Genomic DNA, 15,610 nt, shown 5'->3' with positions numbered 1-15,610 from the left:
CCATGGTAGCAGGGATCATGCTTCTCTCCTCCGGGCTCATGGTGGGGGCTGTGGGAGAAGACAAGGGGCTGCCCTGGCTCCAAGCCATTCCCAGAGCTACAAACAGTTGAGGCCTTGGGAGAGAGGGACCTGTGGACTTTGGGGTGAGGAGAGAATGGATCCCAGTGATGGTGGTGACGGTAAGGGGCCCTGAAGGGCCTGGGCCTTTTGCTGGCTTGGCCCGTGGCATTTGTTATTCAAGTCTCAGTCGCAAACTATCTCTTTTACCAGCCTGGAAATCAGCACTTTTCTCTCTCCACTGACACCTGTTGTTTCTACCCAGCATTTCTATGGCTCTTGAGACACAAAGCACTCTCACTTTATCCCCCTTGAAGCCAAAATACAAGTGACTAACAAACATATATTTCTTAAGAGAACAGCATAATAATTAAGGAAATGCAAAGTAAAGCAAGGTACCATTTTTGTCACCCAACAGGTTGAAAGAAATAATAATGCCTAATGTTGGTGAGGATATGGGGAAGTGGGCACCCTCACATACTCCTTGTGGGCATGCAAGTTATTAGAACCTGTCTAGACAGCAATTTGGAAGTTTGTATCAAAAAGTCTTAAAATGTGACTCAGATTTCTCCTTTCTCCCAATATGCATTATTCCCTTCCTACAGAAATATATTTTTACTGGGCCCCTGACCACCCAGAATAAAGATGCCCTTATAGCTTGGTGAGGTCATATGACTAAGGTCTAGTCAAAGCAGAAATGGAATGTGATCACTTCTAGAAACTCTCCTCAGGAAACAGCTGGCATTGTCATTTGCCTCTTTCTCCTGCCTCTTCCATCCATTGCTTGGGACCTAGATTGATGTGGGGAGATCAATAATGGCACATGAAGATGAAGGCTCCACCCTAGACGTGGTGGAGCAGAAAGGTGGAAATTGCCTGGGTTCCTTATTGGTTTACCAACCTCTGGACTCATGTGAGAAAGAAACAAAGTTTTACTCATAGCCAAACCTAATCTTACTGTTACAACATGCATACTCTTTGTCCCAGAAACCCCACTAAATTTGTCTTATTAATCTTTTGCATGTGCAAAGAGATACAAAATAGTTTAGTGGCTGCAATGAGCATCTTTAAGTGTCAAACATTAGAATAAGCAGGTAGGTAGGAGGGAATGCAGAAAGGAAAGAAAGAAGAAAGGAAGAAAACATAAGTGAGGCAGGCAAAACAGTGAGGAGGAAATAGATGTTAACAGATAATCCTGGAAAGCACTATGTTTAAGCCAATTTGTGTTATGCATCTTTTCATTTTGGGAACAAGATCAAAATTCTAAATTAGAGACCTATATGAAATCTTGGGGTATGGGGGCTGAGAAGATGGAAGATGAGAAGTGTCTGGAGATTGGTGATCTTGTGGAGGAAATTAATACTCTGGAGGAAAAGCCAGACAACTGGCACCCTTATGACTTCGGACAATACATGGGATCAGCACCAAGGCATGGTGGAAGAGGATGAACCAGATGACCTTAGAGGTTGCGATTTCACATTCAAACACAGCTATGAGATTTGCAAAATGTAACCAGATACCAATATTTACAAGAGATGTGTGGTCATAAAACAAGAATTATATGAAAAGAAAAGATAATTGTAGCAATTATCATGGTAGTTAAAGTTAGGCCAAAAAAATACATTTATATATCTTAATGACTAAAGATACACAAAATTCAATCAATTGGTATAGCCAACTGGGTAGAGGGTTGTAACCTAACTTGAAAACTAGGACTATTAGATCATATGTCTTAAATCTAAGGAATACAGGATACAACATCTAGAGTAGATAAAGGGCTCAGTATGTTTGGTCAAGGCAGTTAATCAAAGAACATGTTCTCTGGTATTTAAGAAACTTCAGAAAACAATACAAAAGAATATTATGTAGCCTTAAAACAAAAAGGAAATCCTATCACAGGCTACAACATGGATAAATCTTGAGGACATTACACTAAGTGAAATAAATCCATGATTCCACTCATATAAAGTATCTAAAGTAGTCAAAATCCTAGAAATATAAAGTAGAAGTAAAAATGTGGTCTCTAAGAGCTGAAGGCAGGGGAGAGGGGAAATTAGGTTTCAATGGGTATAGCGTTTCAGTTTTGAAAAATGAAAAAGCTCTAGAGGTCTGTTGTAAAACAATGTGAATACACTTAACACCACTGAACTGTACACTTAAAAATGATTAAGACGGCAAATTTAATGTTATGTAGTTTTTACTACAATTAGCTAACTAACTAAATAATATTAGCAAACTGAAAAGAGACCACCAGAATACTATTTTAAAATAACCCCCCCCAAAAAAAATGAGATGATGTAATTATTTGCTTAGGGGGTATCTGTCAGCTGTGTGAATATTTTGAATTTAATATAGAAACGTGTGTGAGAATCAAAATCTATAGTGTTTATAACTTTTGTTTTGAGAAGATAATTGTAATACATAAAAGGATGTGGTCTATTGCAAAAAAGGGCTGGTCTTCTAATTTCATTTTTTAAAAGTGTAGTGAAATAACTGATTAGAAATGTTAAAGTTGAAATTTTACAAATACAATATTAGAACATTTAAGAGAATTTAAGATTCCACCTTATTAATAAGTTGAACTTATTAGATTTACAAAAATTATTTAAGCACATGGGATTGTTTGTCACCCTAAAAGCTGGATTATTTAAAATAGGATTCAAATTTATTAAATATACAAATTCCATTTTAAAAACTTGATGGTGTTTAAATATGTAAAACATTAGTCAAAGGCCCTTTTATGTTTATGTGTTTGTTAAATTTTGTTAGACTGATGAATGAAACACCTGTAAGGTGATTTTAGCTTAAGAAACAACTACGTTTTGTTGTTGTTGCTGTTGTTTATTTTTTTTTATTGACCTATAGTTGATTTACAATATTGTGTTAGTTTCAGGTGTACGGCAAAGTGATTCAGCTACATATATATATTTTTTCAGATTATCTTCCATTATAGGTTGTTATAAGATACTGAATATAGTTCCCTGTGTTATACAGTAAATCTTTGTTGCTTATCTATTTTATGTATAGTAGTTTGTAACTGTTAATCCCATACTCCTAATTTATCCTCCCACCCTCCGTTTCCCCTTTGGGGACCGTAAGTTTGGTTTCTATGTCAAGAAACAACTAGGTTTTAGATTTATAACTTTAGTAAATCAAAATTAATTATTAACACTAACTTTAAAAGAAATTAAGAAAAAAATCCCATTTATAATGTCATCAAAAAGAATAAAAAATCTAGAAACAATTTAACCAAAGAGGTGAAAGACCTGCACACTAAAAACTATAAGACATTGATGAAAGAAACTGAAGAAGACACAAATACGTAAAACCTGACTCAAATATATTTGATACATTCCATGCTCATGTTTGGAAGAATTAATATTGTTAAAATGTCCATACTACTCAAAGCCATCTACAGACTCAATTCAATCCCTATCAAAATTCTAATGGCATTTTTCACCGAAATAGAAAAATCAATCCTAAAATTTGTGTGGAACCACAAAAGACCCCAAAGAGCTAAAGCAACCTTGAGAAAAAAGAACAAAGCTAGAGGTATCACACTCCGTGATTTCAAACTTTATTACAAAGCTATAGTAATCAAGACAGCATGGTACTGGCATAAAAACAGGCACATAGATCAACGGAACAGATAGAGAGTCCAGAAACAAACCCATGCATATATGTGTGGTCAATTAATTTACAACAAAAGAGCCAAGAACATACAAGAGGGAAAGAACAGTCTCTTCAATAAATGATGTTGGAAAAACTGGACAGCCCCATGCAAAAAATGAAACTGGACCATATCTTACACCATACACAAAAATCAACTCAAAATGGATTAAAGACTTGAGCGCAAGACCTGAAATGATAAAACTCTTAGAAGAAAACATAGGTGGTAAGCTCCTTGACATGGGGTTGTGGTGATGATTTTTTGGATTTGGCACCAAAAGCAAAGACAACAAAAGCAGAAATGAACAACTGAGACTCCACCAAACTAAAAAGCCATTGCAAAGCAAATACAAACAAAACCATCAACAAGCAAAAATAAACCAAAAAATCTGATTAAAACATGGGCAGAGGATTTGAATATACATTTTTCTAAAGAAGATATACAGATGGCCAACAGGTATGTGAAAAGGTGCTCATCATCACTAATCACCAGGGAAATGCATATCAAAACCACAATTAGACATCACCTCACATCTGTTAGAATAGCTATCATCAAAAAAACAAGATATAACAAGTGTTGGCAAGGATGTGGAGAAAAGCAATGCTGGTGGGAACATAAATTAGTACAGCCACTATGGAAATATGGAAGTTCCTCAGAAAATTCAAAATAGAACTACAATGTGATCTAGCAATTCCACTTCTGCATATTTATCTGAAGGAAACAAAACATTAACACAAAAAGATATCTGCCGCCCCATGCTCACTGCAGCATTATTTACAAAGGCCAACATGTGGAAACAACCTAGTGTCCACCAATGGATAAATGGATAAAGAAGATGTGATATACATATATAGTGGAATACTATTCAGATAAAAGAGAATGAAATCTTGCCATTTGCAACAAAATGAATAGAGGGTGTTATGCTAAGTAAAATAAGTCAGACAGAAAAGACAAATACTGTATAATGTCAATTATATGTGGAATCTAAAAACAAAATAAAATGAAAACAGAATCATAGATACAAAGAACAAATGAGTGGTTTCTGGGAGGAGGGGGTGGGGGTGAAATAGGTGAAGGCGATTAAGAAGTAAAACTCTCCAGTTATAAAATAAATAAACCACAGGTATGTAAGTAATATACAGCATAAGGAATATGGTCAATGATGTTGTAATAACTTTGTATGGGGACACATAGTTACTAGGCTTATCCTGGAGATCATTTCTTCATATATAGAAATGTCAAATCACTATGTAGTAACCTGAAACTAACATGATAGTGTATGACAACTCTATTATTTCAAATATTTTAAAAAGTCAAGAAAGTAAATAAATGATATTCCAGTTTTTAAAAAAGCAATGAAACACACAATTAGGCAATAATAGTAACTCTGAAAAATGAATACACTTACAAGCTTAATTAATTTTATGAACAGGTTAAAACCTCAGGAAGGAATCATAGACATCTTGATGTCTAGTCATATTTTCTCCTTGGAAGATTTTCCAATTCATTCTTTCTCTCCGACCAGATTCTTAGGAAAGGCTTCTAACCACGTTATTCCCTGAACTCTCCATTTTGGCTCTTCCTGCCTGATGGTACATGTCTGTCATCTGAACACAGACCCTTGTTACCCAAAGTGTGCTCTGTGGACCAGCAGCTTCTGCACAGCCTGAGAGTTTAGCAGAGATGCATAATCTTGGGCAGGATGCAGCAGGGGTGGGGAGGGATGGGAGGATGGAACTTTCTCTCCAGGGGAGATACCCCAGACACCTAAAAGAAACTATTTTTCTAATACAGGTGGTTATGTGAAACCATCCTTTTTTTGCCTTCTAGGTAAACTGATTACCAAAATTAAACTAAAATTATTATCAATTCCTGTGTTTCAATTCCTTTTGATAACTTGCTGGAAACAGTTAAAATGGTGACAGTGCTAGGTGCCTGGCAGCAAAACCTAGTTGAAAAAAAGATTATGAAAGCAGAACAAAGAATCATGTGTTCTCTCTTCCTTCTCTATCCACAAGGGTGCCTCACTAGTGTCAGCTGTTGAGAGAACAAAAGATTTACCAGTGGCATCCCCAAGAACAAGGAAATCAGGGAAGCATGATTGTCCTCTGGGGTTAAGCTGTGAAATCAAGACATCCGAGTGGAGACATGCAAAATACCCTTAAAGAGATCAAATACCTTCTAGGCCTTTGAGACTAGACAGTAAGCTGATTAAATATATTAACATATCTAAAGAAAAAATATTTCAGTCTCCAGGAACAGTTGGTCATCCAAGAAGGCTTAGAAAAGGAGAATTTTAGAGGCAAATTCTAGAGATGTCCATCCAAGCGGTCAGGAGGACACCTTGCAACCTGTCTTGTGTGAGATCAAGGAAGAGTTATCTTTACCATCATATGACGGCAATAATTTTTACCAGGTATGATGGTGCTGTGGGACCGCCTTGCTTTCTGAGGCAGGCTGCACTACTGAATAAAATGATGGCAGTGTTGGGCTCTGGGAGGCTGGAACCACGAAGCACTAAAAATTTTCTCTCTAACTGACCTTGCTCGGATCCACACTCCCCACATCAGCTGCCAATAAAATCTAGTTTCTCACATGCCGGACCTTCAAGGAGAAAAGGTATGACTGGAAGACTGTAAGCACCTCTCCAGGTTCTGTGTAACAATGAATTAGCATCCCAGCTTTATAGATGGTTCCTATGACCTGGGTTAAGAGAAGAGAATCCTGGGAGACAGAACTATTTTCTCAGTGTGCTGACAATTGTATTTGTAAGTTTGAACCCTGGTTAAGTGCACCAAGATAGTATCATCCCGAAGCTTCTGTAAAGTGGCCAGCCCAACCAGCGAAGCCTCCCCACTCTTCACTCTGTGTGTATTCAGGGCTTTCCTTTGAAAATTTCCCATCAGCCTGGGCCACAGAGATCACTTCATGATTATTCTCTAAGATGTTCGATTATAAACATGTAAGTTTTCTTATTCAGCATCATTATTAATCAAACACATGCAAATACAGAAAAAAATAGCAAAGGGAAAATTGCCACAGGGTATAAGCAAAAAGACATTCTATACTGCTGCTGGTGGTATATATTGGAAAAACACCAAACATCTTAGAAATATGTGTATGCCTCTGACCCAGCAATTCTACTATTAGGAAGTTATCCTTACCTATTAATTATGGATATGAACAAAGATTTAACCACAATGATGTCTTCTAAAGCAGTCCATAATAGTTAAAACTTGGAAATCATGTAAATATTCAAGAGTTGAGATCAGTCAAATAAACATCTATAATGCAATAACATACTGACTTTTGTTAAATGTTATAGAAGTTCATTTACTGACCAGGAAAGACATTCACAACATATTTGTATTTTCTTCTTTTCACTTAGTTACATTTTATAATTTCTCTTCAACGAACATTTATTATGTATAGCCTTGGTTTTGAATAAAAATTTGAGAAATCACCCCGTCTATATAAATAAAGAATAGACTCCAGGGATTGGAAGGAAGATGACACATACACTGGTCCAAGCCCCCTTGCTGCTTGAGAGCAAATTAGCCTCAAAGAATTATAAATGGTTTATCCAGGGCCACCCAGATGGTTGATGGCCAAGCCAGTGCTATCACTCAGCTCTGCAGAGTTTTAAGGCCAGTGATGTGTCCAACCACTCCTAGTACCTCCAAATAAGAGCAGAACTTTGTCTCTCTCTACACTACTCAACAGCAGCATCTCAGCTCAGAAAGCAAAGGTGTCCCTCTAACTTTGTGTTGAGCCAAAATATTTGAATAAAATTGTATTTATTGCTCTCTTCTACGTGTCCTACACACAATGGTAAGAAACCCCAACTGCAAACTGCATGTCACATGATATTCTAGGATTTCCTAAAGTGCGTCATAAAACATCAAACTTCTCTTAAGACATCTCAAAGATGTAGAGAATGGACTTGAAGACAGAGGGAGGGGGAAGGGTAAGCTGGGACGAAGTGAGAGAGCGGCATGGACATATATACACTACCAAATGTAAAATAGATAGCTAATGGGAAGCAGCCGTATAGCACAGGGAGATCAGCTCGGTGCTTTGTGACCACCTAGAGGGGTGGGATAGGGAGGGTGGGAGGGAGACGCAAGAGGGAAGGGATATGGGGATATATGTATATGTATAGCTGATTCACTTTGTTATACAGCAGAAACTAACACAACACTGTAAGGCAATTATACTCCAATAAAGATGTTAAAAAACAAAACAAAACATCGCAAAATGAATTGGTGAGATGGGGAGGGGAGGGAGGAGAGAAATGACAATGAAAAAAGGTCTACTTTGTAACCCAGACTTACAGTCATTTCCTATTGCGAAAGCTCCTCTACTTTTAATAAGCTTATCATTCTATGTATCAGAAAAGAACATGCTGGCCTCTCAGAAGTTGACTCGGGACTCTGTTGAGCTGCTGCAGGAAGCTGCTCTGTTCTCTTCTGTGACCTAAGTTCAATGACTCCCTGACCAATTTCCAAACAGACATTTATTGAAGGACTGTAATGAACATCGCAGCATCCAGCCTTGAATCATCTTTCTACAACATCTGCTTTCTCCTCAAGTGACATTCATTTGGAGATTTTTCATAGGACAGAGGGACACAGTTAATGCTTCCCTCCCTACACAGGCCAAGAAAGCAGCAGTGAATGAAAGGGAATGATCCAAGATGCCCCATCTCCCCAGGCCTCTGTTCCAGCCTCCCCTAAATGCAAACCAACACTGCAAAAAATAAATGAACCTCCAAGGGATGCAAGTCTTACTTACGGACACACATTTCCCTGCTCTCATAAAATCCAGGACAACACTGGGATTTGCGCCTATACATAGTTTTTTCTCCATGTCGATAGGCTGTCCGATAACTGATTCTATAGAAAGGGGAAGAATCACATTGTTACTTTATTGGACCTGTAATTTGATTAGAAATCAAGACTTTATATTTTAATACAAAAAGCTATTAAATATAATAAAGGTATAAAAAGCAAAGTACTCCAAAATAATTAAGAAGAAACACGGGATATATGTTTTGACCAATATTATGCTAACTCACTAATTTGCTAAGAATATACTGATTGTCCATTTTAGCCAACCTACACTTTATTTCAAGGAATCAAGTTTCATGACTTCCCTACTTCACTTATCTCGAGATATCTCATATCAGACTCCTTCCCAGCTTGCCAAACACAGAAATACATCTGAGCTTCCATTACCTGTGTCGCGTGCATTTAAACCAGTTCAGAATGTCAGTGCAGCTAGTGTAGTAAATTTGATCAAAGGGATGTGGGTATGACTCCTGCACAGTCACGGAGTAGCTGAAAAGAAGAGGAAAGAGAAGGAATCAGTATTTCTCTTCCTTACATTACTGATAGGCTGTGTACCAAAAAAACAGTGATTGGCTAAATTATCTCCACTTGCAACTCCACACTGACCTTTAACAGAGAATCTTCAGGTTTTTTCAGGTGTCTATTTGTACTAGAACCCTAAAAGATCCAATATTAATAATATATTTTAAAGACAAGGGTTCATCCTATACAGTTCAAAAAAATCTCATTTACTATTCACCCAAAACTCTGATATTCCTAAATTTAAAAACGTATCACCACATATTTTTCTGTATTTAATTCCATCCCCTCCCCCGGGGTCCAGGGATATCAAGACCTTTCACAAATTGTTTTCAATCTAGGCCTCATGCAAATAATAAGGGTAATCAGCAAAAAGACAATCCAAGTACATTTTGCTACTGATTTTGGAAAATCAGAAAGACTATATTTCTCTGGTTGGAACTTGTAATAATTTTCTTTCTTGTGCCTGCCCTACTTCTTAGGCAATGGAAGAATATCTACAACCTCTACATAGAAGCTACAAAGAAGTCTTTAAACCCAATTCTAAACATATGGCTGAGACAGTTAGCCTGAAATAATCATATGAACAACCTGTTGCTACTTAAACAGTCTGTTTTCCAACATATTTTCACTAACAGCTTCTTGTTAGAGTAAAAGCATGCACTCCTAAGGGCCTATGAATGTGGCTGAAAAGCACCCATGAAATATAAAGAAGATTCAATGTTCAATCCTATATTTCTTCATTTCAAAGCAGTCTATTACATGCTCAAGAGCTCAGATTTCTTGCCTACAGGAAAATCTGGAGAATCTTCTTTTCAAAACAATTTATTCTATTTTCTTTAACAGTCTCTTAAAGATTTCCACTAAAATCTTTAATTCATGCCAACAACAATGACAACAACAAAATGGGCCTCAATCATGGACTCACTTGGTGTAGATCAATAGCCCAAGTTCATTAATAGGAACTATCAACTACAGAAGGTACGGAAGGAATGAGGTTAAAATTTCAGCCTGAAGAGTTCAGGTTAGATAGAGAGCAGAAACTTCTAATTTGAAAAGCTAAGCAGTATTGGCCTCACAAACAGAGCAATTTCTTTCTCCAAGTGGTCTCTCTCAGCCATTATGAGACATCCATGAATTAATCATACAATTCATACTGTTTGTACTTGATTCTTTGGGACATTGCAACTTGATTTCTAGGTAAATTTAGGGATCCTCCACAAGCCTGAGGCAGATGCAATAAGTCCCAGTGAAAAAATCACTGGATTAGAATAAGGCAGGGTTATCATCCTGATCTGACACTGAGCACCTGGCTGACCTTCAGCAGGTAACCTCACTTCCCGGGGTTTTGACAATCACATTATAAAACCAGGGGTTCAGAGATGTTCTTGGAGATCCCTTCTTACTTGGCATTCTGCATTTCTAACATACATTTCAGATGACTACTTCCTTCTATTCCAGCAGACAACACCTGCAGGAACAGGTTCAGACGAGCGTCGAGTATGCCACTGCCTACATCTCTGATATAACTCCTTTGGGGTAAAGCGAGAGGCCTGCGTTAAAATATAAACGTTCTTGGAATGAAATATCACATGAAGCTATTCAGATTTTCTTCAGACCCCTAGCAGTGTCCTGAGGTTCAGGTTGTTGCAATTTCTAAGACTTCCTCGCCAATTCTTTTCCCTCCCTATCCAGCAGCTTGTAAAGGCCTGCAGCATTATTTCTCCATTCCATTTCTAGTGGAGAGCAAAGCGAATGAATGTCCTGTGTGTGTGGAACTGCCATCTAGGCAGTCCTACATTCCCATGAGCAAAACAGAACAACTTTCCACATGTGCTATGGGAATGAAAAAGAAACCACCCTAAATTAATGCTGCTTGGGTGAAAAAATGTAATCTACCAGGCTCCATAGTACTAATTTAGCTGAACTAAATTGGTTTGTTAGAACTAGGCCTGATGCAGTATTCCCACAAAATTTCACAGGCCATGTTAAGTGTTAAGATCTGAATGCCTTGGAGAGCAAAAGTGATAATCAACTAAGGGACCCTGGCCAAACACACGCCATTGGATGTGATGGGGGAGCTGACTCCACAAGCAAACGTGAAAAGTGTTTTCACTAATTTCTAGCAGCCTGGAAGGTTTCTTCAATAAGAGAAAATGTTAAAGTACATGAGCTTCCTCTTCTGGACATTTGCTGCTCACCAATAGCTTAATTTGCAGGATGCTTCTCTGCTTTTAGGATATAAAAAAGCTCTTCTCTATAAAAGGATAATCAAACCATTAAGGATTCCAATTCAACAAATGTTTATTGAATAAATTCTATTCAATTCCTGCCCTCAAAGGGCTCTCAAGAGAGGCCAGCACGTAAATGCTAAAAATAATCTGCTCTTACTTTAATAGAGAAATATAGAGAGTTTGGGGGAAATCGAAGTGTAAAATTCATTATGGTTGAGCATTTCTCTTCAGTCTTGACACTTCTAATTAGAATTATTCAGTCTCAAACTCAATGAAGAACAGACCGAATATAAATTACTTTTCACATTGATCAGCTACTGAGGCTTCCACTTAAGTTTATGGGAGAAGGGTTCTAAGCCTTTTCAACCAAATTTCTTTTCTGTTCTTTTGCATACATTCTTTTTCTTTTCTAAACAATCTCTTTTTTACTTTTCTTTTTTTTATTTTTTTAAATTTTTTTTGCCGTACGCGGGGCCTCTCACTGTTGTGGCCTCTCCCGTTGTGGAGCACAGGCTCCGGACGCGCAGGCTCAGCGGTCATGGCTCACGGGCCCAGCCGCTCCGAGGCATGTGGGATCTTCCGGGACCGGGGCACGAACCCGTGTCCCCTGCATTGGCAGGCAGACTCTCAACCACTGCGCCACCAGGGAAGCCCCAACTTTTCATTTTTAATGATATTATAATCACACTAGAAAATTTGGAAAACAAATCTTTAAGAAGAGAGGGAGAGAACTGTATAACTCTTACCTAACCACACATAGCATTTTGCTGTACTTCTTTTACCATCCCTAGGGTTTTTAGTTTTTACCTATAGTTTTGTCTTTTTGTTTTTATATTTTCATACTCATGCTATACACATAATTTTAAACCTACTTTTTAAATTTAAGGCTATCATAAGCATTTCTCCATGTTAGTAAATAGTCTTCAAATTATGACTACCAAATACTCACAACAACACCTAATTTGCTCAATACCCACCTATCATTTGACAATTAAGTTGTTGTCACTTTTCAAGGGGCCACTTTCTGGAAGCTGTGTGCCCGCATCATGAAGGGAAATGTCTCTGAGAACTGGATGACTTCCTCTGGTCCTCAGTGCTGCTGTTTGAACTTAATTAGTACCTCTTGATAGTCCACACCTCCCTGTTCATCTGCAGCTGCTCTTAAAGTCACAGAATGGGAAGCAACCTTCTCAATTGGCTAGTCCAATCCCGTTTTCATCACAAATAAGCCACACAGAGCTCCCAGTGCTAGTGGTCAGTCTAGAGTCGGTATTAACACCAAGACCCCCAAACAGCATCCTGTACCTCTGTCCCCTCTCAGATGTTGTAGAATATTGAAAGCTTCTAAAGCAGACAGTGAGTGGCAAACCGTGGTATAAGAGGAATCTGGTCCCAATTCTACACTATTTTCAGCATCAAGATGCAAAACCCTTTATCTCCTGCTTGTTTGTTTAATCTTCTCAAACACTCTGTAAACATATCATCACGGTGATTTTAAACTATTAAGTATTGTCCAGGGAGGAACCCCAACAAGATTTAATTTAAGGTCAAAGAACAGGGGGGAAAAGCCATCATCACGTGGACACATTCCAAAGTGGTTAATTACATTTCATCTGCCTAGATTATCTTGTTACTTTAATTAAATATGGTAATAATTATCATTTCTTATCTCTGCTCGCTTCAGGACTGCAGCTTCAATTATTACCACTCCTGTGTCCCACCCCCAAGGGGTTGGGCAGAGAAAGGCTTCTCTTCATTTGTGCCTTCTTTAGAAGAAACCCCATTATATGGAAATACTTAAACTCACACAACAGGGAAAGGAGATGGGGAGAAGGAACAGATGATTCATGGAGTTATTCATTTTCCAAAAGGATGCTGTGCAGAATTCCTTTAATAACAAGCATCCCTTGTGTATTTTAAATGATTTAATTTTCCTTCATTTCCTTTCATGTATAACTTCTAAGAATCACAATTGCTGCATTAAAATGAGGCATACTTTTATTTGAAAATAAATGATTCAGTAGGTCTGGGGAGGGACCTGAGAGTCTGCATTTCCAACAAGCTCCCAGCTGAGGTTCCTGCCACTGCAGCTCCACAGACCACACTCTGAGAAGCAAGGCTGCAGGTGATTCCATGGCTCGGAACCATTGGTGACAGGTGGGTTTTAGTGTAAGGAAAACCTACAATGAGCACTACTTGGCCCTACTTGTCCTTGAAGCCAATCTTCCTCTCCCTGTTTCAATTCAAGCTCATTTCGGTTTTTGAAAATACAGGAGAACCTGTCAGCTGCACCTTTATTTGATCATTTTAATTTATACTCCTTTTCTCCATTCTTGCCAAAACAATTCCACTTTTTTTTAACCTTTCTTCAAAGAATCATTATCTAGCCTTATAACAGAAAATCTATCAATAAGAAAATTGTAGCTGTCAATTTTTCTTTGTAGCAGTTTATAGGAAAAATATAGACAGGAAAAAAATCTCCATCATTTTCCTATTTTTCCACACTGAATTTCTTCCCCATTAGTGAGTATTTTAGCGGTTACTCTAATCACCTGTACAACAGTGGAATTATATTAGGTTTAGAGATTAATGTGTCCCTTCTCTATCACTCCCCCCTCCCCACCCCCACTACTGATGTCCATATTTAGTCATTTCCTTTCCTACCAGAAGGTGAGTTTACTCCTCAACAATTATTCACTGAGCATATGCCATATGCAAGGCAGTGTTTTAGACATTGGGAATTTAAAATGGTGAACGGAACAATGCAATTATGTGTTGGTAAGTATGGTTAAATATTGAGCAAGAAATCAGGACAAAATGTGTACATTTGAGTGGGTGCTGGATTACCTGAAGTCTTGGATTCTTTTCTCTTTGTAGCCTTTCCCTCAGAGAGCTCATCTGTTCTCTCATCATGCTGGAGACTCCCAAATCTATATTCCCAAACACTTTCAGGCCCATATTTCTCTTTTCTTTTTTTTTTACATTCATCCAGCACTTTTTATTTTACAAAACACCTTTCATACATTATTTGATGCAAGTTTCACAATAAATCTTTGAATTGGATGATGTTAAGAGACTCATCCAAGATCACTGGACTTCTTAAGTGAAAAAAACAGGGCTAAGCCAATACTCTTTCTTATATTTCATAAGGCCATGACGATTATAAGATAGGACAATGTCAAAACAAACTGGGGAGGGGGGGGCTTCCCTGGTGGCGCAGTGGTTAAGAATCCGCCTGCCAATGCAGGGGATACGGGTTCGAGCCCTGGTCTGGGAAGATCCCACATGCCGCGGAGCAACTAGGCCCATGCGCCACAACTACTGAGCCTGCGTTCTAGAGCCCTCGAGCCACAACTACTGAAACCTGCGCGCCTAGAGCCTGTTCTCAGCAACAAGAGAAGCCACAGCAATGAGAAGCCCTTGCACCGCAACAAAGAGTAGCCCCTGATCGCGGCAACTAGAGAAAGCCCGCGTGCAGCAACGAAGACCCAACACATCCAGTAAAAAAAAAAAAGAAAACCTGGGGGAAATATCTTTTTAATGTTTTGTTTAAATGAAAAGTTAAACATTCATCCAGGCCCATATTTCAAACTGATCATATCAATACAACATGATAAAACCACAATAATCTCTTCCCTGTCAAATCAGCTCTCTTCTTTTTATTTTTCCGTATGTGCAGTGACAACTCCACTCTTTCACAGCAAGTTCTAAATCTCAGCCTCTTCTGCCTCTTTCACATCCACAGTTAATGTATTACCAAGATCTCTTGATTCTTATCTCACAGTACCTAACAAATTTGATTCTTCCTCCCATTCCAAAGCTATCATCCTCCAAGAACTTCAACCACCAATGGACGATCCCTCTTCTAAATTTGGTATGTTCTTATTCACGTATTCATCAATTCATTTTTATTACTTTAATCATATTTATTATGTACTTTGTTGGTGAAATGTTTTATGAGTGGTTCTGTGAAAATTATAAAGATAATTAATAGGAGGTCCCTTCCCTTAAATTCTATATAACATAGTTAATAGCACAAATATATAGAACTTCATTACACATTCATATTTCCTCTACAGCTTAAAGTTTCATAAGGCTACATAACTCTATTGATTGATCAGGAAAATATGTTTTTGTTACCCTGAATGTAATACTGCCAATGGAGATGGGGACGAGCCCTCACCGAAAAATAACGCTATGAGTGAGGAACCAGTGTGCCCCTAGAATAATACAGCTGCTGTGCTTGAAAGACTCTGAGCTTTGTGCATCCCACCAGTGGG

The 15,610-nt window shown here is 38.1% G+C and overlaps 1 protein-coding gene across 1 annotated transcript in view; it reads right to left on the bottom strand.

Moving 5' to 3' along the window:
- The window catches only part of MEGF10 (multiple EGF like domains 10), a 362,791-nt gene that overhangs the window by 105,137 nt on the left and 242,044 nt on the right, over positions 1–15,610 (bottom strand). Inside the window, exons 5-6 of the mRNA XM_060143502.1 lie at positions 8,965–9,066; positions 8,522–8,622 (exon numbers count right to left, since the gene is read on the bottom strand). Of these exons, the coding sequence (XP_059999485.1) occupies positions 8,522–8,622; positions 8,965–9,066 (203 nt within the window). The remainder of the gene's footprint in view (positions 1–8,521; positions 8,623–8,964; positions 9,067–15,610) is intronic.

The sequence above is a fragment of the Lagenorhynchus albirostris genome, chromosome 3 (genome assembly GCF_949774975.1).
Source record: "Lagenorhynchus albirostris chromosome 3, mLagAlb1.1, whole genome shotgun sequence".
Lineage (NCBI taxonomy): Eukaryota > Metazoa > Chordata > Mammalia > Artiodactyla > Delphinidae > Lagenorhynchus > Lagenorhynchus albirostris.
Note: the sequence above shows the minus strand (reverse complement) of the source record. Positions and strands in the feature narration are given on the sequence as shown.